Source organism: Augochlora pura, chromosome 10 (genome assembly GCF_028453695.1).
Source record: "Augochlora pura isolate Apur16 chromosome 10, APUR_v2.2.1, whole genome shotgun sequence".
Classification (NCBI taxonomy): domain Eukaryota; kingdom Metazoa; phylum Arthropoda; class Insecta; order Hymenoptera; family Halictidae; genus Augochlora; species Augochlora pura.
In genome coordinates this window covers 27,581,482-27,608,572 of record NC_135781.1, presented here as the reverse complement: position 1 = coordinate 27,608,572, position 27,091 = coordinate 27,581,482, and the positions used below count along the sequence as shown (strand labels likewise).

General features: G+C 41.5%; 1 protein-coding gene across 1 annotated transcript; it reads right to left on the bottom strand.

Annotated features, from left to right (window-relative positions):
* Positions 1-1,947: 1,947 nt before the first annotated feature.
* Positions 1,948-26,767, bottom strand: Fife (regulating synaptic membrane exocytosis protein fife). The gene is made up of 22 exons (XM_078191945.1): positions 26,594-26,767; positions 26,305-26,425; positions 25,919-26,000; positions 25,646-25,787; positions 25,005-25,259; positions 22,830-23,013; positions 21,509-21,769; positions 21,256-21,415; positions 20,306-20,553; positions 19,946-20,014; positions 19,697-19,821; positions 18,854-18,966; positions 18,690-18,766; positions 17,973-18,031; positions 10,280-10,458; positions 9,977-10,192; positions 9,535-9,866; positions 9,036-9,233; positions 3,857-3,944; positions 3,528-3,610; positions 3,216-3,323; positions 1,948-3,114 (listed from the first exon to the last, which is right to left on the bottom strand). Exons 1-22 carry the CDS (start codon positions 26,627-26,629, stop codon positions 2,813-2,815), a joined length of 3,438 nt encoding a protein of 1,145 aa, XP_078048071.1. The 5' UTR covers positions 26,630-26,767; the 3' UTR covers positions 1,948-2,812.
* Positions 26,768-27,091: the final 324 nt, after the last annotated feature.

The window sequence follows — 27,091 nt, the reverse complement described above, 5'->3', positions numbered from 1 at the left end:
CTTCTAAGAAAATTCAAGTTCTAACCAGAATAAAAAATCAAATCTGTAAAGTAGAGTTCAATAAGCTGAATCGAAGTTTTTCTTCGTCTACGCGATGCTCTGACCGTGTTCTCAAAGTCATTTACGATGAAGGTTAAAATCTGCAACCGGTGCTGGGATTTGGTCGAACGATATCGTTGATTTCTACATACCACAATTGCATATGCGCTTAAGTGTAGGTACATTAGAATTATATACATGCATCGAATAATTACTATCTGACGGTACGAAGTAGCTTCGTTTTCTAACTTGGGCGGGGTAAGCGCAATATATACTTACTTTCGAACTATCCGTTTGTGTGTTTCTGTATGTGTGTGCCTGCGTGGCTAATTGGGTGTGGTTATGTTTCTTATTCGCTTTTCTATTTCGGTTATTAAACTTGAAAGTGTTAAGCGAATCGTGTCGTCAGTCTACGAGCTACAAAAATTGTGTGACTTCTAAACATTGAGATGTCAGCGGCCATTCATGTTGCCCGTAAAGTTGCTTTCTGTTGGCAACCATTTGCCGACTATTGTTTGTATTGGGCTCGGCCAGCGAGCTTACGAACGATTGTCTACCGGCGAATGATTTCAGAAATCGGAATGGTCATCTCGATTCATAATTTATACCGTTAATTATCTTAAATTAGGATGCATAATACATCCGTTAACGCAATCTGTTGAACGTTGTTAGGATCGGACAAACTGCTATAAGAAATTCCTTAACCATAATTAACTAAAACGAAGTATCTGAATGAGTTAATTACGTTTGAAAAGATTAATCGAGTCAAATTTAAAAAACAAATCTCAAATTGAAAAAATAAATTTGAGAAAACGACGTAACAAGAATTTAATAATATAGCCACGCTGTTTTCAACTTATTAAAATTATTAAAAGAAACAATATATTTTTATCTCATTTTTGTTTCTTATAATCGTCTTGAAAAGTTTCTATTTTGCAGAAAAATCTACAGTCTTTTACGTCATTTATGAATGACATATTGTAGAGAAAATATCGCGTGTAAACTATCGAAAGAATGTCTACTTATATCGAAGGAAAAATTATTGTCTCAAGACGTCCCTTCCGACTTAGAAATGTTCATTAACAACCGGTTTGCATATTCGTCACGAGATTCGATCGAATCGCAACGCTGGTTCAACCAGAGTTCGTTTCGAGTTTGCGGAAGATTTCGATCGTTTCTCCTTGATCGTTGTCGATCCTTAATTTATGGGAAAAATGGACCCTCGTCGTCTCTGTGGGACGTAGACTTGCTTGTATCCTTCTCCTTTGACGTATACTTCGGCTTGAAAAATATAGAATCTCTCTTTCATCGTTTTCGTCGTAATTACCATTTCGTTTGATAGATCGATTACCGTTCAACGAATACATTCTTATTGCTAGCACCTTTGTAAAAGTTGAGGTCTGTCAATGATTCTTATGGCCCTTGCGGCCTCACCGCCGTAATATATGCTGCTGATCGTTAATAATTAATCCATAAAACATAAAGATCTGTTTGTTTCTCGTTTCTCGATCCCTTTTCGAAAGAGTCGATCATTTGCTGTCGAAGCTTCGCCCGATGTTGCAACGGATATCCTAATTTCTCACGAGCGAATGTCAGGAACGAATCCGGACAAAAAAGTCTCTGCTCCTATCTCTCGCTACTTCGATGAAAATACAATAATTTCTCTCACATTTTCTCTAAGCCTGGAAACAAAAATAGTCAACTTTGGAATAATTGTATTTCTGCCTCCCAAATTATCTATTTTCGTTGTCAAGCTGAGGCATAATGTGAAAGAAATTACTGTATAATGATAAATCATCAATTGATTGTCCTTTGGATTGTATTTTTTTTTTTATCAAATCGTATTTCATTGAATTGATACGCCATGTACAAGTAGCGCGTATGAACTTGGATCTGATCGAACACGACAAGTTATGAAAAAAACGGCGTCGAAATAACAGATTTCTGGGCCGAAAGTATTCATCGATTAATAATCGATACCACCCGAATGCATGTATACATGTAAATATGTATATGTATATTCTTAAATGCCAGTCATGTTCCGGAATATGTAAAACTAGACATTTGTTTTGTTTGCGCGAAAATAGACTTGTACAAGTTATAATAGTAGGTACTCTTTTTTCACAACGGCCTCAGAGATTTACTCTGATTGTCAGCGTCCCTTCCACCTGCCAGACTGCCGACATTGATTGTCTTCGACGATTGCGCATTCGCAATGCAACATTCGATTTGTTAGTTTGTTGAAAAACGGATACGTAAAAATATCAAGCAAAAGTCAATATCTTGGATAATCTAAAAAACAGTTGTTTCCTCAAATTTTCTTTCAATCCCACGTAAATATCCTGATTGCATTCTACTGTATTACAGGGATACAGTTTTTGGGTTCGGGTTGTGGGTGTGGTCATTGATGGACGGGTCACGGGATGCGGGTTACGGGTAACGACTTATGGGTAACTAGTAACGGAACTGGTAACGGGTTATGGCGTATGGGTTCTGTCAAGTTTATGTCAAGGTTTACCGGTATCAGATAACGGGAAACTGGTAAAAGGTAACCAATAACGGACAGCGGGTAACGGGTAATGGATAACGGGTTGCAGGCTACAGGTACCGATGCGGATGCCTATACATTTACCGATTACCATTGAATCGGTAATTAGCGTGTTCCATCAGATCAGGAGATAATTTTGATAGGCGGCTCGTCATCGTCCCTGAGCAGAAGGCTCAGTCTGAGGTCGAGTTCTTCGGCCTCGAGGGCCCATTTTTCCCTGAACCATCATGGAGAGTCTGCGGTCTGGGTGCCGAGCGTGTGGATTGGGAAGAGGGGGTACCAATCGACGGTCAATCGAGTCAGCGGAAGAAGCTCGAGGTTCACTTCGGCCCCGCCTAAGCCTTGGTTACTCTCGAAGGCCTGCTTCTTCTCCCACAGCATCACCAAGAGATTTCTACCAAGAACGTCGCATCTGTTGTACTTGATAGTCTGACGGTACTCGGGGTTTCTCTTGTGCCGTACTACACGCGTTTTGCGTTTCTGAATCCACTTGTCGCCGTCGCGCAGATACGTTTTCACATAGGTATCTAGTTGACAACAGAACAATTATTCTACCGTTCTACACGATACGCGTACGTGGCGAGGGATAAGGGGGAGCAGGAAACGAGGGGGTTACAAGTACTTTTACCTGGTTCTTCTCTGTCTTCCGGACATACGTCTCGGGCACAGATGACCTCGACATCGAGTGTTCCTTTGCTTAAGCAGAATGCCAACTTCACGTCGGCGCATTGAGTACCTGTATTTGGAAAAAGACGGGGTTCTTACCAAAATGATTTCTTCTTCCGTGTTATCAAGAGAATCGCGCGCGCGATCTTTTCTGTTCGTTCCAAATTCTGGCGCAACTCGTGTGTAAAAAAGGGAGGGGTTCGAGCGTGGTTCCACGGATAAAATGGGAGAATTGCGCGTCGAAGTTCATAAAACAGTTTCTGAAACTCTTTACCACGGCTTATCTTGAATCCTTTCGGCGGCACTTGCCCGCGACCCAACATTGATTCAATATCATTCTCGTTCCTCGCTGGCTGACTGAATAAAAAGTACGAGATTAACAACGATGATTCTATGATTGTAATGAAATGTTTCATTAAATCGAGAAAGTTAAAGACAATGCGAAAAAAGAAAGGGGAAGGGGAGGAATAGACAAAGAACAGAGACAGAAGAAAAGGGTAAGGAAAAGAAGACAGAAGAAAGACAAGAAAAAGGGAGAGTAAGAGGAAGAAAGAGGAGAGAAGAGAAAAAAGGCTACAAAGAAACGTGTTTAATCTTACTTACCCCCACTTGTCTTCTTCGTCCGACTCACTGTTGCGATCATAAAATCTTTCCGGAATATTCATAACACTGTCTTTGCGCTCACCCCGCCCTGCGAGATAGAGATATATTTATTATTTTCGATGTGATTCGTGTAGCCACAGTCACCTACTCAGTGATTTGCGTACTTCATCCGTTCCAGGGCAGTACGCCTGCTCTTTGCATTCGCCTGTGCCGTCTCAATATGCAAACAGTCAAATACGTAATAACGCAAACGTCACGCATCTGCTAATAGCATTCTAATGAATGTCACACAAATTACTGAGTGGGTTATTCGTCCCGTAAAACCAGTTTTGTACCCACGATATCCAATGGTTCACTCTACCTAAAGATCCATACTTTTCTAATCATGTTTATTACTTTACTTGGTCTTCTGGAAGATGTTTTTCTAATAGTTCTCGCAATCATAATCGTAATTGCAATTGTAACCGCAATCGTAATCGTAAACACAAGTGGTAGACAGTGATCTGTACTATACGAAACTGTAGAGAATTTATAAAGAACTTATTCTGTATTTGCAATTCAATTGGAGCGCGCGCATATCTATCGAGTGCGCTGTCAGATTCAAACGGAAGTTGCATTTCGTCGAGATTTGGGCGTCAATTCAACGATCCCAACGACGGTATTGTTTTCGATATTGTAGTCTATAATATTGTCTACGTGAAAATTAAATAATTGTAAAAGGGATAATGGTACATCTGTTAACGTGAGCAGCATCGCACAGTCAAGAAAAGATGGAAAGCATTAGCGTAGATAAAATCGGCAAACGGTACAATTACTCTAATTACAATCAAGCTTTCTACTTACGCTTTCCTTAGCTAATTGTGGGAAAACTCTAGCTAGGTATGAAACAGGTACTTGGACTGTGTAGCTTTTTCTTCGATACTTGCGATTTTACGGACAATTGCAAGGTTCGGCATCGCCCGTTGCGATGCATTTCGCTACTCTATTTCTCTACTTATGTTAGTGATGCTCTACCGTGAATATCTGATCTACGTAAGACAGGTGCTACGAACAACTACGATGATAGATTGTCAAAATACGTACGAGAATGGAGTATTGGCCTTCTTCCGATCCAGCAACGTTAATCGCATCGAGAGAACGCAATCTCTAGTTTCACAGTGGACTACATGTAATGTCTAATCGTTTTAGATTAAGGTTACTGTATCTCCTGTATTCTTTACCATCGAATGCATTTTCGAAGACGGCGGACGAAGATAGTCGCCCGATGGCAAGTATATAACGAGGATTTTTAGGATTTCAGACAGGGATTTTTCCAATTATATAACAAAATTAAAAGAAGTGAAATTTTTTAAAAAGGAACTAATATCGCTCCGTCACATACACTGTGTTAAAGTTCAATCGTCTCGTGCAAGTTGCGTTTCAATATGCAACAATGTCGCGACACGTATCACGTAGCTGCGATTATCATCTGCTACCCTTGCATTAAGATATACAAGGTATTCCCTCGTTAATCATATTGACCGCGAATCGGGCTACGTGAAATGCATTCAACGATACCACCTTCCACATTCGCCACAAACAGAGTCGTAATCTATCGAGAATGATCTAGTGTCTATGTATAACTACGCGATACTACAGCACAAAGCAGATATCCGAGTTCAAAGCGCTACCGATGTGACAACGGGAAATGAAATGTACTGGACGCTTTACCGTCCTACTTGCGCGTATCTTCCTAAACAATTCAAACGAATAACAAGGTTATTTCATTAGACGGACCGGAATATTTTTATTAATAACCGGAACAGTTGTTCAAACGATCCAGCTTCAATTTATCGCGCGCCGCAAAAACATCTCAAGAGCTTCGCCGTTGTTGCGTAGCTATTTGATTTCTCTTGATGTTGCGCGCGACCGTTACCCCCGATGTCAAGGGGTTCGTTGCGATACGATAGAACAACGAGGTATTACTGTGTCAGTCATACAATGCGCCACAAAAGCGGAACATACATGAGAAACCAAACGCGCTAGCGGCGGAACTTTGTTTATGGGAGCAATCGTTATGAGACGTCGTTGTACTAATTTTACACTATTGTAATGTGTATACTGGAAAACGGAAAGTAACGTTTAGCGTTTCGTTTCGAATAAAAGGCAATACGGATGAACAACCTGATTACGCAAGGCAAACATGTCCGCAAAAAAAAAGGCAGATAGAGGGAAAGCGAGAAAACTGTGTCTTACCGGAAGCCTGTGACGGTGGTCCACAGTGCCCTGTGGTTATTTATCGAGGTGGTATGGAGTGCGGCAGTGGGAAGGAGGCCGATTTACCGGTCCTCGGAGATACAGGTTCGCACTGCCACACAGTAACCGTTGGGACTACGCACGCTGTTGTCGTTGATCGATGGTGGTGGTGGTAGGTTGGTTGGTTGGTTAGTTGGTTGGTTGGTTGGTTGATTGGTTAGTTGATTGATTTATTGATTGATTGATTGATTGATTGGTTGGTTGATTGGTTCATTGATTGATTGATTGATTGATTGGTTAGTTGGTTGGTTGATTGGTTAGTTGGTTGATTGATTGGTTAGTTGGTTGGTTAGTTGGTTGGTCGATGGAGCCCACGATTCGCCGTTGAACGGGGTCGAGGTTGTGGCGTTTCGACCGAGCGAACCGAGCATTTTGATCGACCATGTACCATGTAGCATGTGCCGTGCCGTGCGCCGTTTGCCGTACGCCGTGTGCCGTTTGCCGTACGCCGTATGTCGTTTGCCGTATACGAAACATCGCCGAACGGCGCAGAGACCAAGAAAGGAGATCAAGAAGATCAGCAAAAAAAAAACAATGCAAAGAATACTCGTGACGTTCTCCATGAACGGATGATGATAGAAGAAGTACACACTCAATAGTGGAGAACGAGCAGCGGATAGCTTTATGGCACTTGGCGTGTATCGATATGCGAACGAGGACGAAGCCTGAGGTTTTGCATGTGTGTCGAACACGGTTCGTGTGACCGACCGAATGCCGGACGCGATACTTTCTCGCATCGGGGCGATACCGCGGAAGCTGCTGTGGGAGAGGAGAAACCATCGTTTCCGTTTCATCTTGTATCACGGCCCTTCTCATCTCCCTCGCTTGTTTTCTTCATTTGACGATATGATTCTATTCGTTATTATTTGATCGCTTGTGTGTCATTAATTATCGTAATTGTCATTAATAATCGTAATTGTCATTAATATCGTAATCGTCGTAATTATCGTAATTGTCATAAATATCAGAATGTCAAACGATCAGAAGATTTTGTCGACTGTCGCCAATTGTTTTGTCAATCGCTTTTTTTGTTCTTGCTGTTGAATGTTGTTCAAACGTTGGTGTCTCAAAGCTGGCGTAGGCGGAACTCAGCGACAGGTAGCAGCGCAGCAACAGCACAGCAACAGCACAGCAACAGCGCAGCAACAGCGGCGCGACAACGATCGTACATAGACGAGCAAAGAGTACACATTATGTTGCGACAGGTGATCTGTTCAGGACACCAGCTTCTCCATGAATTAGATAGGCAGACAGACAGACAAGAGGTAGGATGATGCGATTTCGTAGAATCCGGACGTAGGGGGCCGCCGCCATCCGATTCGATTCTGTTCGACCGCGTATTCCATACACGGTGTGGGATCCGCGTGTCTCAAGACCTGGTCGATCGGATGTACCGGTCAGCCAAGACTGTCGCGTAGAAATCACGAGATCGATCTTTCCATCGACGTGAGCAAACAATTATCGAACGGTAGCCGAACTTTTATGTATCACGGTGAATGGACGCGCTGGTTAAACTCGAATCGCCGACTGTCAATAGTTCCGAGTTGTTCCAAGTCGTGTGAGATTTCTCAATGGAACGTTCAACGGCGCAGTACACAATTCCGTTCTGGGCTGGTCCAGCTTCCGGCTCAGCTAACCATTGTATCCGTCTCCGAGACTCTACTTCTTGCGTGGCCAAAATTTTCGTGATAGTCGAAACGTTCGCTCGGCCAAGTCACTCGAATTCGATGCGAGGGCGATTTCATGAAGGTACACAGAACAACGAGGATGGAAAAAAGACAGTGAAATGCATCTAGTTAAGAAGATCAGAAAAGAAAAATGTGCATGGCGTCACGTAGGAGACATACACGCGCACAGATGTAAAGACGGACAGATGGACAAACGGACAAACAGACAGACTGAGATTGACAGAAAGACGAACAGACAGACACACAGACATACAGACAGACAGATGTACAGACATACAGATAGGCTGACAGACAGACAGACGGACAGACAGAGAGACAGAAAGACAAGTACAGAGATTATAAAGGCTTATTGTTGGACCGTGGATCTTTATATAATTGTTTAAAGAGCGAAATACGGTTGTTGCATTGAGTAAATTTTGTCTATTGCATGTATTTGCTGTACTTTAAAAATGAAAATAAATCCATAAAGATCCACAGTCCACTTATTATATCGAACGATGTGACATTTGTGAATTAGTATACAAAAACGTATAGAAATGCTACGGACCTGCATACATACAAAATCCACTTTGCGCGTGTTTCTACTAGCGAAACAGGTGCGTTTATTCGAGATGATACGGCAATTAGAATGGAATTTGTCTATGAAGCTAATTTAGAGATAGTGGTATCTCTTTCACTATTACCTCGTGGTTGCTGTCTTTTTTTTGCAAAGATATTGAAATGAGTTTTCGAAAAATGTTAAAACTCAGTTAGGTTATTACCTGGCTAATTTTCATTGTTCGTAGTAACAACGAATCGATGCATGTACGTCCGTGCAGAGATTTATTTATTCACATGCGTACGGTACGCACGGGACTGGCCGACGAGGAGGATTCGATCTGCTGATTTGCTGGTGGACGAAGATGGATCGAGTGGAACGACGATCCAACAATTGAAAACGGTGACGATGAGAACAAAATCAAAGTCACGAAAGTGATATCGAAATCAAAGAGACGTGCGTATGAGCAGAAAAGACATAGAGAATGAGTAAAAGAGAAAGAGAGAAAGAGAAAAAGAGCAAGTGTATGTGTTCGTGTGAGAGTGAGACAGAGCAAAAAATTGTAGGAATGGATGAACGAACCGGCGACGGACGGACCAGCAAATGATTAGGCGAAATGGAAGATCGAAAAAGCGAGGTAATACGTAATCTTACTCACGGCTTTCGCGTCTTTTATCGCCTGAGAAACTCATCGTTCTGCCGAGTTCTGCCTTGGCCGCTTTGATGCGTTGACTTTGGCTACGAAAATCTTCTAAAAACTCCTCAGGGTCTCTCATTGGCCTGGACACTGAACTTCTTCGCCGATCTCGGTGGTACTGCGGCACGATCGGCATATCGGCTTCTCCCATGCTACCGCCTGCGCCAACAATTAATGGCGTAATAGTTAGTATTATCGGTAGCTACAACCAAGTATAATATACATGCATATTGTACATTATATGTATAGTATATTATGTACTTGCACTTGTATATTGTGTACAATATAATACACACGGATTCGTATATCATGTACGTCTGTAAATAGCGGAGAATCTTGGAATTAAAAATAATTAAACAATTGCCTTGCATATTCGTTGGGTTCAACTCTTAATAAGTACATAGTTACTCTTAATAGTACATAGTTATTTACGTTTAGCTTAGTTAAATCAGTTACTTACGTTTGCTGTCGGTGCCAGCTTGACTCTGGAAACTGCTTCTTCGGCTACCGGGCAGGGATCTGCTGTAATCCCTGCTGAGTTCGTATGGTTCGACTTCGAGTTGCTCGGACTGACTCGAACCTCTCCTGGAGTTCGCATGCCAAGCGTGATTCGGATGCAGAAAGCTGTGCTCGGGGCTGCCACTGTCGCTCTGAGTGTCGTCGCTGTAACTTCTTTCGCGCATTTCTGTCTTTCGTAGGAATCTTTGGGCAACCTCCATGGAAAGAGATCCACGAGGTGAACAGAACGGTGATTTGCTTGCGCGAAGTCCACGCGGATCTTCCAGGCGATACCTATCAGAAAGAGATGTTTATTCTAATATTTTAATAAACTGTTCAACAATTTGGCTAAAATTGAACGGATCGGTCAAAAGTTTAACAGAGCGATAGCAACAGCTAATTACCAAACTGCCCTGTCATTTTCAAGTGCGCGCTGTAAGTCCACGCTGCATTCGCCAAGGAAAACGCTGTCAACGTCGCGACATAAATCCCATAGAGTCACTTCGATGGCACGTTTCATCAAGCTTTCGCCGTCTACTCCAGAGAAGACTAGCGTCGCGTTCCAAATTGGCTTTTGGCTCGGCTCGGCGACCACAGTTTTCAAAGTGGTTTGATCGGCACTGTAATGTCGCGGACGGGCCGATTCAACAAACAGATACATCAAACGTATATCGTACTTTTACAAACTCGAACTGCGGGAATCTTACCAGATTGGCATCAGGACCAATTTGGCGTACGCTTCCGGTAAATCGCCATAACCGGTATCTTCTCTCGCGCACAGATCGTCGGCCATGAAAACGGTAACGATCAGCTCTTTGCGATCCGCTTCGTAGGAAACTTGAATCTGTACACGACCGGACACTTGCTTCTCCTTCGCGATTTGTTCCTACGATAATGAAAATGGGGCTTTGAGTTCGCGTCGGTCGGTGATCGTTGTCGCCGATATCGAAACTGATACCGAAAACGTTACGCCGAGTTTTCGATCGAACACAGACGCAACCCCACCGTTTACTCCTCGAGTAAACGGACTTTCTGGCGGAAATTCGACCGAACAGATTAATACAGCTCGCGAGATCTGCGTGACTGCGGCGTCTGTGTTCCCGTGGACAACTTCTATATGGAAAGACAACAGGCAAACTCATTCTCTCGTGCAAAAGCAATTGATGAAAGGGTGTTACATGTATATTATGCATCGCATATCGCCGTCGAATTGAAACGAGTACGAGCGAAGAAATTATGGGTGTGTAAGAATGCTTGGTTAAGTAGCAAAGGGTTATCACGTATCAGTCATATCACATTTGATTTCAATAAGGAATATATCGAAGCGAAAGCTGCGTTCTCGGTAAAATGCTACAAACTGCCAATGCATGATAGCGAGCACCAATGATGAACAGCGCCTATTTAGTAACACACAATTTATACGAAGTAACTATAACTAATATAATTATACCGCACTATATGTGTATTATCTGTGGTCATCTTTCCTACGCTATATAGTCTATGGTATGTCTACGTATATGTACAACACAGTCGTGCTATCCTGAACATTTCTATTGTTTTCGAGATTTTTCAGTTCTAGTGGATTACGATCTTTCAATTACGAATGTTTCATCGTCTCAACAATTCCTTTGTTTCCTTTTGATTCTTCTGAACTAAAATTCAACTAACGGTTCCTAATGCTTTCGTATTATCTTTAGCTAACCAGGGAATTCTATTAAAAATGATATCATTGTTTGAAACGTTTCTGCTTACTTTTTATCTATGGGTATAAAATAAATCTAATTCAAACAAATCTAATAAGTTTCATATTTGGTTCATTACTACTTTGCTCGAGCCTACCTCGCCGCCTTAGGTTGCCATGAAACTGACTTATCTTATTAAATATTCCTCATGCTCTGTCTTATAATATTTATTATGTTACGCATTGCATTCTATACTGTTTCGTTCGTACATTACCGATGTTGCACAATACAGTCAAGAAGAAGATTCGTCTCGCGCCTGTTTTACCGTGAATTCCCTTAATCGGATCACCTTTTCTTTAATTCACCTTTTTTCCATACACGAACCACTGGTATATTCGAATCTTCTAAACTTTTCTAATTTTTCTGTGATTATAATTTCAGTCAGCCGAGTCATACGTAATATTTCAAGTCAAGTCGGAACGTATCTGGAGCAATATTCCATAGTATTGAACATAATATACTGTACACCGTTGTATATTGTACAGTGTTCACCGTTGTGTGTTGCATATTGTTCAACGTACAGAGATGGACAGAATTGATAAGGAAAAATTAGATTGCTAATGGTGATCCGGACCAGTGGAACGTTTTTTATCAACGCACTCTAAAGAGTTCAAATTAGAAATAATTATCTGAATGTATATGACTCATCCTCCGTTTACATAAGTCGATACAAACGCGTGTGTACGCATTTATGTGCTCGTATATGTATGTCCCGTTTTCGTTTGTATGGCGAACATCTCTAAAGCCGAAGCAGAGTCGCGTGAAAAGCATAGGCAGTGTTGTGGGTGCTACGATGACAAGGTACGATGCGTTTTGTCACACGTTTCCTCTACCTCTATTCAATGTCTTACTCCTCGATCAACCATCGAGCGTTACCCGAATGACAGACGTGTGCATCGTTCAGCAGTCGAATTTTTCATACTCCGAAAGAAATGATCGATTGCAAAATCAATTTACTATAGGGAATTGACGGATTGCAAGATGCTTCGAGCCGACGAAACCCGGGGGTAGCTTCAATTGGAGGTATCCAATTTATCTCAGCTTGTTCGATCGTCCCGAGTACGCGATTTCTCTGACGATGTATGCGCGTATTTACTTTGAAATAAGTTTGCTGTTCGTGTATCAATAATTCGTTAATTTGGCGAACAGACATACACACATACAGACAGACAGAAGATTAAGATGGATAGATTAGGTAGACAGACCGATCAGGTGAATAGAGCGTCACAAGGAAGCAAAGGCCGAAGAAAACGAGTCTAAGAAATATAGAGCGAATGAAGTAAACAATGAGAAACTAAGGATTGAAAGAGAAAGGGGGGGAAGAAAAGTGAAGTGGACCCTTCGTTTCATACAGAATTATTTTAGGTATCGAAATTCCTTAGAAGATTTACCCGCACTCCCGAAATGTTAAGGATAGCCTCGACCGAATGTTATGTAAATTACTGTGTTGGCTAAAATAGTTTGTAACTCGTGAAACGAAGGAACGGTGTGTCGTGGAAGTCATGAAAACAAGCCCTGATTTAAGATTATCTGAAATAAACCATGGTCACGACATTAAACAGCAATAAGTAGTTATATGAAAAAAGAATGGGGAAAAGAGCAGATGGAGCGGGAAAGAGAAGATGGAAAGGAGAAAGGGAAAAGGGAAGAGACAAAACCGCAGAACGAGGAAGAAAATAGAAAAAGATCGTCGGACTTGGGAGACGTGAGGGAAACGAGTCGCAGAAGAAAATTAAAGTAATAGCTACTATACAACTAGAGACGTGCCAGTTGGGAGAAAGTATAGCATGAAGGGTCAATATGCTAAGTTTGTTCAACATGGACAACTTACATTTCGGTTTCTTTTCTCTTTCGTCAGCGGGTCTATATCTCTGTTTTTCTCTCATTTTCGTAGCCAAACAATTTCTTTGTGACGGACATAGAAAGCGACGGAAGGTCGAGTATAATGACGACGAGTGCGTTATGTAAGTACAAGTATGTACCTCCAATCCACGGATGCCACGGATGTGACGGATGCCGCGGATGCGTCGGATGCCACGGACGCCACGGATGCCACGGATGTCACGGACGTCACGGATGCCACGCGTGTCACGCGTGCCATGCGTGTCACGCGAAAGAAATGCGACGTATCCCCCTTCTAACTTTTCAAATTTCTCTAGTTCTGTCACGGGAGTGCCCAGAGCGGTGTGCGATAATGCACAACGTGCACTGTTCGTGAACGACTCGGTCACGTAAATTATCCAGTTTTTTTTCTTTATGCGAATCCCAAACGAATCAAACAGGAGAGGGAGAATCTACATCTACATGTGTATAGTATTACATCGTATTAGACAAGTATGTACTATACATGTATGTATATACCCTCTATTCGAAGCTGGAGTCGGAGCTGGAGCCTCCATGGAGCTGGTTGTACACGTAAAGTCGCAAGATTACAAACTACGTGGATATGAACGTCGATGCTGTGAGAAGGTCGACAACAGAAACAACACAGATTCGAATCAAGTTTCAGAGATGTACAGAAAAGTTTCTGGTGCAATCTTGTCAATACTCTATGTATAAGAGAATATAGGAATATTTGTATAGGAAGATATAGGAAAATATTGGAAATCGTAGGGAAACAGGGGAAAATAAGTATAGGAAAATATATAGGAGAATTCAGGAAAATATAGAAAATGCGGCGGATGTAACGGAGAAAGGGTCGAACAGTTTTGACAGCTCAAGAGAAAAATATTGTACAAGGTAACAAACAAGGAGGCCCACAGCATACATAGTTACACTGACGGTGACAGGGACACGCTTCTAGTGGTTCATCCATAAATAGGCAATCACGCATCTGCGTACGCATACACGCGCACTGCATATGTGAAGGTATTATGTACATGTATGTGTATTATGCACAATGCACGTATCTATGTATGTACCTACGTATCTGTACATCTGTCATTTATATGTGTGTTTGCTTACGTACGTATGTATAGACTGGTACAAATACCACTGTACCCTCTGTGGAGGTCTCTTCCTTGCCTGTACACTTTTATATCCACGCGTGCTTACAAGCGAAATCATAGTAGTGCAAGAGCGACACATTTACTTTCGTGATACTTTGTACAGACGTACGTAGTAGAGAGTGGAGGAAGTTAACGAGAAAAACCAAACAGACGAGAAGAGAAAAGAAGAAGAAGAAGAAGAAGTGAAAGAGGAATACAGAGTAGTTCTGCGAACACAATATACCTAGACAGCTTTCTTTATAATCACATCGATCAAGGAAAACAAGAGAAGATAAACTCGAGAATTGCGGTTTGGCCTGTGCGCAAGCATCCTTCTTTGTGTTGTTCCTTTCGTGTTGAAGTCCACTAGCTTTACATTACAAAGGTTCAGGGGACGACGCGCGTAGGGGTAGCTCATAGGTAAATCGGATGTATCTCCTCGAGTATTTGTTATTATTCGCTGGTAATTAACGATTCAGAATTAACAACAAACGGGGAGATAGATAGATAGGTAGGTAGACAGATAGATAGATAGACAGATAGATAAATAGATAGATAGATAGATAGATAGATAGAAATAGAGAGATGGAGAAAGAGGGAAAGAGAGAAGACCAAGGGGAAGCAGACAACGACTCATTGTCGAAAGTTGGCGTCGAAAACGATAGACGGATTATATTGAGAAAGAACATTGTACGGACACGGCAAAGCGAAAGAAAGGAGGCAAACGGCGATCACGCAACTTATCCCAATTGACACTCTCGTTTCCTGTTCTTCGGCGTAAGCGAATGCACGATCAAGTAATTATAATACGACTAAAAGCTTTTCTGCTACTAGAAATACGGGACGGACAACAAACTGATCGATATTCATTCCTACTCGCACCGACCCGTTTGCTTTCTATCAAGTCGTAACAACGATTCGTTATTTTTTCCGGTTTAAAAACATCAAGAAACGGAACGCATGTGTGTTAAAACCTAAGAATTTATTGATAATCGATTTACTATGCTATAGCGATAAACTTTCAATTATATATAACTGGCGTCTTTATTTCACTTGATTTATGTAAATCGATTGTCGTGCATTCCATCAAGTCATATTGTATTAATCCAAAAGCACGATTACGTTACTCGATTAGAATATCAATTAACAGCTCGGATAAGTGAAACCGAGTAAAATCCGAATTCAAAGGACAGCGTGATAGAAATGGGACGGGAGATGATCGAGCGGCGATATACAAGGGCAAGTGAAAAATTTGTAACAATATGCTTCCACGAGGACAGCATCTGCAGTCCATTCACGTACGGGGATAACGGATGATCGTATCCGAGAAAAATCTGTTGATAATTGGCGGCTTATAGTTCAGCAAAGTATCATCTCGCGTCCATTTCGTATCGTCAAGTAATGGCCGACACGACGGTGCCGAACAACAAGTATCGCAATCTATTAGAAAATTATTAAGCGTTTCTCGTGAAAAGTTGATCCTCTTGCTTATGGCTTATGACTTATGACTTATGGCTCGTGACTTATGATTTATATGACTTATGATTTATGACTTATGACATATGGCTTATACGAGAGACAGGTACACGCCTATTGTCAAAAACCCTGTATAGTTTCACGCGAAGTCCAGCCTAACAATAAGAAGCGACACCCAATTACGGTTAGCAGCCCTAGGTAGCGTGCTCGATTAGAAATCGCAGAGACCGTAAATACTCTTACAAGAAAGGTAACAAATAGGTAAGCAAGGCAATAGTCGGTTGTACGCCATACGCATCGACGACGAATAAATATGCTCGAAACTTCGCAGCTTGCAACCTGCAGTTTGCAGTTCGTAAACACGCAACTCGCAGTTCGCAACTCTCCGCTCGCAAATTCGCCGCTCGCCGCTCGCAAATACGCAACTCGAAGTTCGCAGCTCTCAACTCGCCAACGCGTTGCAAACATTGGAGGGACTCGGTATGTACGCGTAGTAGCCAATCTATTGTTTACGCTTGTAGCTGTGCAGACACGAAGGGACACGTAGAGCACGTAGACACGTAGTAGGATCGTCTCTAATAGCGTTTACACGGAATCGTATTTCTCGTTCATGGATCTGAATTCAACGACGATATGAATTATCTACTACATCTACCGTCAAAAAGACGTGCGATCGCAGGGAATATATCGGGAATTAATTTCGATTATTCAATCATCTGTGTGTCTACTAGTTTTCTTTCGATTACGCGACCTCTTCGGAACAAGGAGCGGAGAAAATCATGTTACCTAATTGCAAGTAACTAAGTACATACGCGGTTCTAATCGGAAAGAATCCGCGTACTTATACGATAAACAAAATTACGCGTGACAAAAATCTTACATCGGTAGAAAATTGATTGTCTTTTCGAACTCTGTTTGCTTCGGATAGGTATTACTACAATCTAAAAAATAATATCAGCTTATATCAGTTATATAAATATACAAATCGAGCAGTGCGCTCCAGTTACGTCATTTTATCGTACAATGAAATAACAAAAGTTTCACTGATTTTTCTCTGTTGTATTTTCTTGTACGTTTAATCTATGTGCATGTAGAAAGGATCGGCGTCGGGAAAATTACGCGTCAATCTATTGTAACAAAAGAAAGGTTAAAACTCGATTGTCAGCGTTCTCCGTTCTTTTCCCAGGCCAGTCGCTAGAAAGCGTTCGTGCTTTTGCGGCTTGTATTGTACCAAAAAGCGCATATTATTATTAATTATTATTATTGTTACTGTTATTGTTGTTGTTCCTGTTACTGTTATCATTATCTTTATATTTATCATTATCATTATAGATATTGTTATAGACATCGTTATCGTTATCTTTACCATTATGGATATCATTATCGTTATCACTATCATTAAATATACCATCATAATTATAGATATCACTATCATTATCGTTACTATTATTATAATCATTAGCATTTTTATAGTTATTATTATTATTATTTTTATCTATTATTATTAGTATCAATATATTATTATTATTATTATTATCGTTAATAGTAGTAGTATATAATCATTTTACATCAAAGGCGATCTTTTACACTCTCTATCGTGTGCTACTGCTAATTATCCGTTTTGGTTATCTATGTGTACATCCAACGCGTGTCCTATACATATACGTGGTGAGATTTGCGTCGAAGAGAATCTATGTATATACACGATGATTTGGCGATATTCGCATCACAATCGAATTACGTATAACATTCTATACGGTCATATGCTATCTATATACAAAGCGACAGACCGAGGAAGCCGATGAATGAGATATCCGTTTGGTGTTCCAAAGGATAAATACAGATTGGAAGATTAAAAGGCGCTTGTTGCACGTCTCTTTCCGTTACGTTAACAAACTCGGTCTGGTCGAGGTTTCGTTTTTTTGTGTAGTTGGGTGTGGGTGTGGGCACGGGTATTGGCATTCGTATAGGTATGGGTGTGGGGTATAGATATGTCTACGGATGTGGATATGGATATAGATATGAATGTGGATGTAGATATGGATGTGGATGTGGATGTGGATATGGATACGAATATGGGTATGCGTATGCGTATGCGTATGCGTGTACATTGCGTAGTAACAAGAGAAAGATAGAAAAGAAAGAAAGTGAGAAACGGCCATGTGTGTAGATGTCAATTTATGAACTCGTTATACCGGCGTCTTTGGCAGTTTCCTGCGCGTCGGTGATGACAGTGTTTTATCCGTTTCCCCTTCTGTAAAACATTTCAGAGACATCGTGAGAACACTAGCACTGATGTGTATCTCTGCGGGATCGTAGCACAGCATACGATATCAAAGGAAGCACGTTTCCATTTAAAACCAACGTTTGCCAATAGTTTTCGTCTACGTAATCTGTATCGCACCGCTCTACGATGATTTAGAATTAAAACTGAAATGCAACACGACACGAATGTCTTATGCAATTCCAAATTTCAGAACGAAAAGAAAACGAGTTTACCAGTATATGAGAAACCACGCTAAACAGGGAAATCAGTTTAGTTGAACGTGTTGTAACTTCATTCGTACGCGTAATCGATAGCTGGTAGGTGTTGATTATAATTCGTTTAAAACACTTTCGAGAAACTTGCAGTGATTATTATATTTACAGTTGTGGCCTGACAGTTTATCAGTACATATATCAATCTATCGGTCTATCAGTCTACCGATTTATCAGTCTACCGGTTCATCAGTCTATCAGTTTATCAGTCCATTAATCTATTAGTCTATCAGCCTATCAATTTATCGGTAACATCCAACATCTACCATTTATCTTTTTCTAACGTTTTCCATGGAACCGGATCTGAGACGAGAATCAGGACGATTCGATGGGGTACAAAGATGGATTCTGTTTGATGTGCAGAAAGTACTTACCCATTAACAAGCCCAAATTCCCCGGTACCTTTCCTGTTGGTGGTATCGTCGTACCCGAATCGTCCAGTACATCCCCGCTGCGTTCACGAACGCGCACGCGTAAAGTTAGAGTAAATTCGCGATAATTCGGTGAGGGAGCAACCGGCAAAGTCTATTATACTTACATGTCGGCAACTTGCTCGACCACTAGCTCGACCACATCGTCGCCACGATCGGTGATTTCCGTGACTTCCTCGAAGGTGCGATCTGTCAAGGGTACCCCAGACCATTCCAACACCTGCGAAAAAAGATCATAAGTATAAAAATATAAGTGATCGATTGATGGTTCGTTGAAACATAGACAAGTAGTTGCAGCTTCTGTAAACAGTTTTTACTCTTTGTTAAACAATAACGTTCCAATGACAAAGCCTTTAAAAATCACGATCAAAGTAGACGCAGTGAAAATAGTTGCAATTACTTGTTCGTGGAAACGTAAACAATTACTTTTACGCCTAATGCATATGTCATACTGGACCATGCTTATCAATGAATTTATATGATTTTATGAAATATAAGGCCGTAGTCGGCGTTTGGAATTATATCGTGTTTCCGATCTGCGTAGCTGTCGATAATTTCATTAAAATCACAGTTGGAGAGAATAGTTGTCGATATTCGCAGGCATTAACCGCCCGCAACAACGTCATCAACCGTGGCAACCAAGAACACTGGCGGTTCGCATTAGAAATGCTTGCTGTTTGTTGCCTCGAGCTTCGGTATTGTCTTCTTTTATTTCCGTCAAATTTTCCAGCAAATCGAAACCTTTACGTTGTAATCAATCATTATGGCAAAACTTTAGAATGTAGAATCAACAATTTAGAGCCGAGAATTTAGAATTTAAAATCGAAACTTTAGAATCTGGAATTTGAAATCTAGAATTTAGGGTCTAACATTTTTAATCTGGTATATAGAGCCTAGAATTTAGTTTAGGGTCTATACGGAGTCTACACATAGTGACATTTATCGCTTACCTTATTACCACGTTGTATGCCAGCTTTAGCTGCTGGTCCATCGGGCACGACCCACATCACGTATGCGAAAGTACGTCCATCGGCCCCCGGTTTGCCACCCACCACTCTCAGACCAAATCCAGTCGCTGTAAAAATAAATTGAAGACGTCTTAATATGGATTAGCATCTACAGGAAGTCAAACGTTTGCGTCAACGCGGTTGGTCGATGAAATAATCCGATCGTGTATTGCGTTCACACTGTACACTTACTTCTATTCGCCTTGTCCAAAGCTGCATTTCTCCTGAGTTTTATTCTTCTTTTCGCGTTCACCCATGGTACTGTAATGATAAATGATAAATATTTTCAGTTCTATTTGCATATTTAGAATTGAACAGTTCCTATTTCTGGGAAATCTAATATCTCATTTTTTATTTTCTATTTTCTATTTTCTATTTCCAATTTCCTATTTTCTATTTTCTATTTTCCGTTTTCCCTTTTCCATATTCCATTTTCTATTTTCTATTTTCCATGTTCTATTTTCTATTTTCTATTCTCTGTTTTCTATTCTCTATTTGTTGTTTCCAAAAGAAATCAACAAGTTCTGACGACTTATTACCAAGGATACTCACCAGGACCACTAGCACTACCGCCGACAACACCACCGACAGCCCCGCCACCAACAGAAACACCACCAGCACTACCACCAATATCGTTGTCCGCGTGGTGGATCACAATCTTGATGCTTTCGCCATCCACGAGACTGCCTTGCCGGGTCAATTCTCTATTTTCTGCTGCAACTCTGGTCACGACTGGCGGAGTAACTTTCACTGCTCCCGGAACCGCAGACGCTAATGCTTTTATCGCATTTATATCCGGCCTGAACAAATACAATTAATAATGCATACGTGCGATACAGCCTTCATTCATTTTCAATGGATCATTCAAAAGACCGCGTGCGTGCAAGCTCGGCAACGATTGCAAAAAATTCAGCTGCAAATCTGCCGCACGGATTACACGCGATCGAAACTCCTGACCCCGTGACAAGCGTAACAGTTCACAGTAGCGGCATTAATTATTTCTCTAGTGCCGGGTACGCCGTGTTTGCACTCTACTCGACATTTTGGCTTACCGGTAAGAGCATCTTCACCACGGAAGAAAAGAGCGGAACAGATTAAAAGAGCGTGCAAGCGTCCGACGGAAACGCTGACACTTCAACATTTCAGCGACGACCCGGTAATGGAGAATTATGCGTCTCTTATCACTTAAACTTTACTTTGTCCAGCCTTTTTCCCCCTATTATCCGAAGAGTAGGTATTCGTCATATCATTGTACGTGCAAATCGAACTTGCAACACCGTATGCAATATGCACGTAATTGTATACTGTGTTGCCGTTTTTTATGTATCGAAACCCCGATGACGATTGTAATTAACGAAATGATCATGTGTACAGTGTGCAGATATGAAATGAATGAACTCCATTGATATATGTACTTAAAAATTACAAGTGGTAAAATAAAGGAATACTGGTAAATATAGTAGGTTCGAATATACTACACGAACATGGCTACCGATACTCACAATTGAGATCCTTTCCGTCGGTTGCGTCGTTCCAGGTCGGGAAGCCGAATTGGCTGTGGCGGTGTTGGCACAACTGGCACTGGGATCGGCGCACCGTCCAAATTCATCATGGTTTCATCTTCTGACCCGACCTCGTATGGCATGCCAGGCTTTCTGTTACCTGAGAACAGACCATTCGCATTGCCAAACTATATTTGCGCAGAGATTGATTGGAGAGTAATTAGAGGGATCGCAAACTACAGACGTTTCCTACCTTGCGCCGAGATCGATGCTCTTTGCAGGCTAGCCGCGATAGCTGTGGCATTCAGATTTCCGACACCGACTCCTGGTGTGGTGTAAACGTCGTAGGCCGATGCACGCCTCGACAGCAACATCGTTGGCTTCAGGCAAGGCTCTTTGATTTGATCCGCGTTCTTCATTTCGTCGTCGTAGGACCTTTGCCTGGTCATGCGGGATGTAGAACGAACCGAGCTTCCGGACCACCGACCACGACTTCGTCGTTCTTCTTCTTCGTCTGCGCGATGAGATCGAGAGACATCGATCCCGTAGGTTTCATTAACATCACCGAGAGAAACGAATTACTTTGAAACAAAGTCGAATCGTCTGGAAACGTGCCTACACTCGGCGGCAACTCTGTATATTCGTAAAACACGACGACTCGCGACAGTAATATCGACACGGTCTCTTTTTTGTCACATTTTTCGCGCGACAAAATTGCTCTCTCTCTCTTCCCCCTACCCCTCTCTCACTCATTTTTCCAATATCTGATAGTTCACGTTTGAAGTTATTTCCATCCGTATATATGTATTACTGTACGGATATGGGAGCAGAAAAAGAAGACTTGGTATTGCTACCGATAGAAACGTTCAGAAATACATAACGTTCAAAAAGGAACAGAAATTGAAAGCACTCGATACAATCGAACTACTTCACTTGACTACTTGGATTCAGTTCATTCAGAGTCAAAGTAAAGGATACCATTGCTTTCTATCGCATTACATACAGAATGTACAGAAAATCGTGGCACAATCAGATTGATTTAGACGTTTCTAAATGTAAAAATAAGTCGATGAAAAAGTATACCATTTTTTTTATTTAAGGTTCCGTTTTCATAAAAAATTACGTCGGGGAAATAGTGCTATTGAACAGGAATCAAGAGGCGCGTCTGACAATGACATATCAATTCTACTTCTCGCCATACTACAAGCCACGCGAACTATAATACAATATTTTCAACCCCCACTATTATACAATATACAATAAAAACCCACTATTATACTATTATACAATACCCCAACTATTATACAATATTTTCCAACCCCCACTTTCTTAAACGTAAAGTGTTAAATAAAAAAAATGTTACTCCTCTTTTTTTATTAATTTTTGCATGTAGAATAGGCCACTGATCGGCCGATTGTATCTCAATTTTCGGTACATCTCGTTTATCACTTTTCGTTTAATGTTACCATAAACGCGATATTACACCCGGATAAAAATACATGTTCAGATTGTACACTCTACAGTGCATTGTAAATGTAGGAAGAGATGTGCAATACATGCATGGGTGTGCTTACCAGAAACAGGAATGGCAACAGATACGGCTGCGGGAGCAGGTTCAACGGGTCCCCATTGGGTACTCCCAGCCCGACCCCTTTCGACCTGTTGACGGTCCGGCGACGCTGCTCTAGACTTGCTCTTCCGATCCAAATCCTTTTCCCAACGTAGGTCATCGCGACGTTCTCCTGCAACCTTTCGAAACTATAACATTACGACACGTGCATTAGTGACTCACAGGACACGACACCATTGAGCGATGAAGTTGCGAAGCCGCAGACACAACAATGCTAACGTTAGGACAAACGGTCGTTTAGCAATGCGAAAAGCTACGAGTTCACAGCACGTTGTTTGCAATGACTGTAATTTTGTCTGTGAATGGACTGGTTCCATAAGAAAAAAATTCATTATTTCGTTTACTTACTGATCTTTAAATTGAAAATAAAACTGAAATGGAAATTGAAAGACTTGAAATCGAAATTTGAATTGTAATTGAAATTGGAATTGAAAGAATTGAAATTGAAAGAAATGAAATTGATATTGAAAGAATGTAAATTGATATTGAAAGAATTTAAATTGATATTGAAAGAATTTAAATTGTAATTGAAACTGAATTAATTGAAATCGAGATTAAGATTAAGATTGAGGTTGAGATTGAGATTGAAGTTGAGATTGAGATTGAAGTTGAGATTGAGATTGAAGGTGAAAACACCTTCCGGAGACAACGTTTATCATCCACAACACATAGCACAACGATATTGCGGCGTCAAAATGAATTTTACGCATTTGACGAAAACCAAAAACCGGAAATTCATTATGCACAACAATGAAGAAGAGCTGCGCCTCTAATAGAGGCTGAACCTTGTCTCCCCCTATTAATTGGCATTGACATTCGTCGTAACTACCGCTCGATCGATTCAGAAATTTCAGAGTAAGAGCACCCGACGAGCAAATAGCTGATCCAATTCGAGATGTAATCGAGGAAATTGCGTCAGATTTTAACGGAACACCGGAATCTAATTTTCAGATGCCGAGCCCCAATTGCAACAGCATGGCATTCGAATGCCGCTTCAGTCCCGATAAATTTGTCGCGGGGTATTATCTCCGAGTTCGGTTGTAATTCGCCTACGTCACGAGCCCCCTTCAACCAGCCCTTTGCCCGGCACCGTTGCACGATATCGATTAGGGGAGCAAGCACATCGAGTCTCTTCATAGAAGCTCGCCAAGTATTCCTTCTTTTTATTTTAAAAGAAAAAATGTCACCACTGCCCCCTCCTAAATATCGTAAAACAAGCATCGCAACTTGTAGCTGTAAGAAAGTTGCAACAGTATTTCTATTTCCCTTTGTTCCATTTGATAATATATGTATAGGATTTACATACATATACATACGTATGTACATATTCGTCATTCGCTTTCTTGATGGTTTCACGGTCGATTACCGGAGATACCCTAAGTCATGAGTCGTTAGTCGCGAGTCGTGGATCGTTCGTAACCGTCGTCGCTCTGTCGATTCATTTCTGATTTCAATTTTATTCCGCTTTCTTTTGTTTTCGCATTTGCATCGTCGTTTCGTCGTTTGGTCGTTTCCACTGACATTAGACCCCGTCTGTTTCTCTCTCAACAAACAAAACCATCCCTTATTTCTGAATCCGAACCCGTGTCGTACGAATCGCAATTCGTCATTCTGTTCGTAAATATCAAAGGAAAAGAGAGAAGATAGAAGACAAAATGATTTACGTATCCAAGATTGTAGCTGGAAAAGAAAACAGCTGTCACGTCTGCCTCTGAAGAACACTGTTGCGGAATAAGCAGCTCACTGTCAACGTTCGTGCTGAAGTATTTACTGTACACCATATTCTATTGTATACTGTACTATGTGTACACTGTATCGTATATTGTATCATTAAAATGATTAGATGTGAGAGATGCGTATTTCTTGGTATTGGCGTAGGACACAGAACATAAGACATACGACGTAGGATATACGACGTAGGACAATACGACATACAACATACGATGAAAGCGATGAAAGCGTGATTATCAACTTGAAGTCAACTGTTCGATCGGTGTCCGTCATGATTGAATTCTCAAAAAGCATGTGATTATTATTATAGATTCGATTCAATTCAAGACAAGCTCGAATGGAATTTAAATTCGTTTTTACTAAATTAAATTCGATGGAACAGACTTACCTTTTCGAGTTCTTTTAAGCTGGCTGGCGACACGTCCGAATGCCTTCTCCATTCTGGACTTCTTGGTGGAGCCAATCCAGAACCGAGCCCGCCGAGTTGACTTCCGCTTTGACTACCAAGCCTGGCGTCGCTGTGCCTCCTCTGCAGTGCCTCCAAAACTGGTACCTCCAGCAGAGAATCCGTAGACTCCTGCGTCATGATCGGTTGATCCCGCGAGGCGATTTTACGCCGACAGATGCTGCATCGCCATGACGACTGAAAACATTTCCCTTCCATTTCTGTTTACTGAAAAAATTTGTTCCATCGAGTGCCAACTCGGGCAACAATTTCTCCCTTGATCTTCGCTACAATTTTCACGAACGCGATATTAAACGCAGTATTTATTATGTTCAGAGACGAATCAAGCAACAACGAAGTAAAATGAACGGCAAACTCCGCTGAAAAGGCCAACCGATCGATACGAGTATTACGAGGATCAGCATCACTCGATTTATCGTTGCCATGGGACAGAATACATCATTTCTTCGAAACAGTATTCGCATATAAATCTACGAACGAAGTCAAGTAAACTGAAAACCACCATTCGACGGTTCCTAACCAACGCGAAACATTTTTAGAAATAGTACGCGGACAAGTCTTACCAGATCATCGGAATTATTTTTTATCGAATAGCAGGCGCAATCGTCGCAGACTTTCTGTTGACACTCGCAGCAAATTCTCGAGGCTTCTTCGGGTGCTAATGATTTCCGGCATACCCTGCACTCCTCGCCGGTTTTCGTCTTTCTGAAATTGTTCGAAAGCCGAATTGGAAATCGGCCGAAATTTGCTGAACGTTTGGATTAGAATATTTCTTAATCAATGCGTATCAGACGCGTTTGGCAGCGTGAGACGCGGGTGCTGCTTCAAGCACTTACGTTTTTGTTGTCTCGGTAGGCACTTCTTCTTTGGTCTGGTTCTCTTCGGCAGGGGTAGCCTTCGCGGGACCAAATTTGGTCACTGGAAAGAAACGAAGAAATCGATTCGAATCGATACTCTACACTCGAACGTTCGGTGAATAAAAACATTATCGCTAAATCTATCGTGCTATAAAAGTGATTGATGCATGTTATTTCATAACAATAAGAAAACTGAAATTAATGAGACCTCTCGACGTTTTTGCTACAGTGCGCGCCTGAAGTGAGAAATTTAGTTAATCGTTTCCTATGCGAGTGTCATTATAATTCTAATTATTTTAGAACAAGAAAGGTTCAGTGTTAAATCGGTTTAATTACGAACGGCCACCGCGAGACGCGAAACTTACCGTCTCGTATCACATCGCCACCCAGCTGTTTCCATTTTCTAAAGGTGTTACTGCCTTCGTCCGACAGAACAGATGCGGCTGTACCGGAATCTGGTTGCGCCGCAGCATTGGGTATCATCATCTAAATATGCAAACGAATAGAATAGTCTCGTAAAAAGGCCAGGAAAGAGTTTCTGCTGCTAACGACATCCAAAGGCACACCTTAAACAGTTCTATGTCCCTCCGGTACAAGTTGAATATAACTAAAATTTGTATTTACCGAGCTCAAATAACAGAGAATATGAGTTACCTTCTTGACGAAGGATACCACGTTGTCACGCAACATTTTGAAATTGAAATTGTAGTCCCAGTTGAAGTTGAAGTTTAAGCCGAAGCTGAGGTTGAGAGGTTCTGGTTGAGTTGTGATTGAATTTGCGGCCGAAATTCAAGCTCAGGGATCGTGCAAACTTTCTTCAAGAGACAGAGAAAGTCCTGAGCACTTTTATTTCCGTGTTGCTCTTTTGTCTGTTGCGCTTTATTCGACCTTCCACTCACCGGTGTTCACCGGCTATCACAGCGACGTTAGTTATCGACATAAACTCGTTCTCACAATCAAATCGGAGCGTACATCAACGGTGTTTGGATACTCGAGGACAGGATTGCTACGGTATCCTCGGTACACCGAAAACTGAGACGTTCTGGAATGAATCGGCACAACGCGAAGGAGCCACGCGGCTCACCCCTTTGCCAGAAACCCATTTGCATTTCCCTCAACCTCGAGTTTCTCCCCTTCGTGCCACATCGGGAC

Bases quoted from the DNA above. Each gene is read 5' to 3' on its own strand.
- Fife (XM_078191945.1), bottom strand. From the start codon at position 26,629: ATGTTGCGTGACAACGTGGTATCCTTCGTCAAGAAG. The intron at 21,416-21,508 runs GTAGGAAACGTC...GTCTGTTCTCAG, and splicing joins AGCATCGATCTCGGCGCAAG to GTAACAGAAAGCCTGGCATG. The intron at 9,867-9,976 runs GTAATTAGCTGT...TCTTTCTGATAG, and splicing joins GAAAATGACAGGGCAGTTTG to GTATCGCCTGGAAGATCCGC.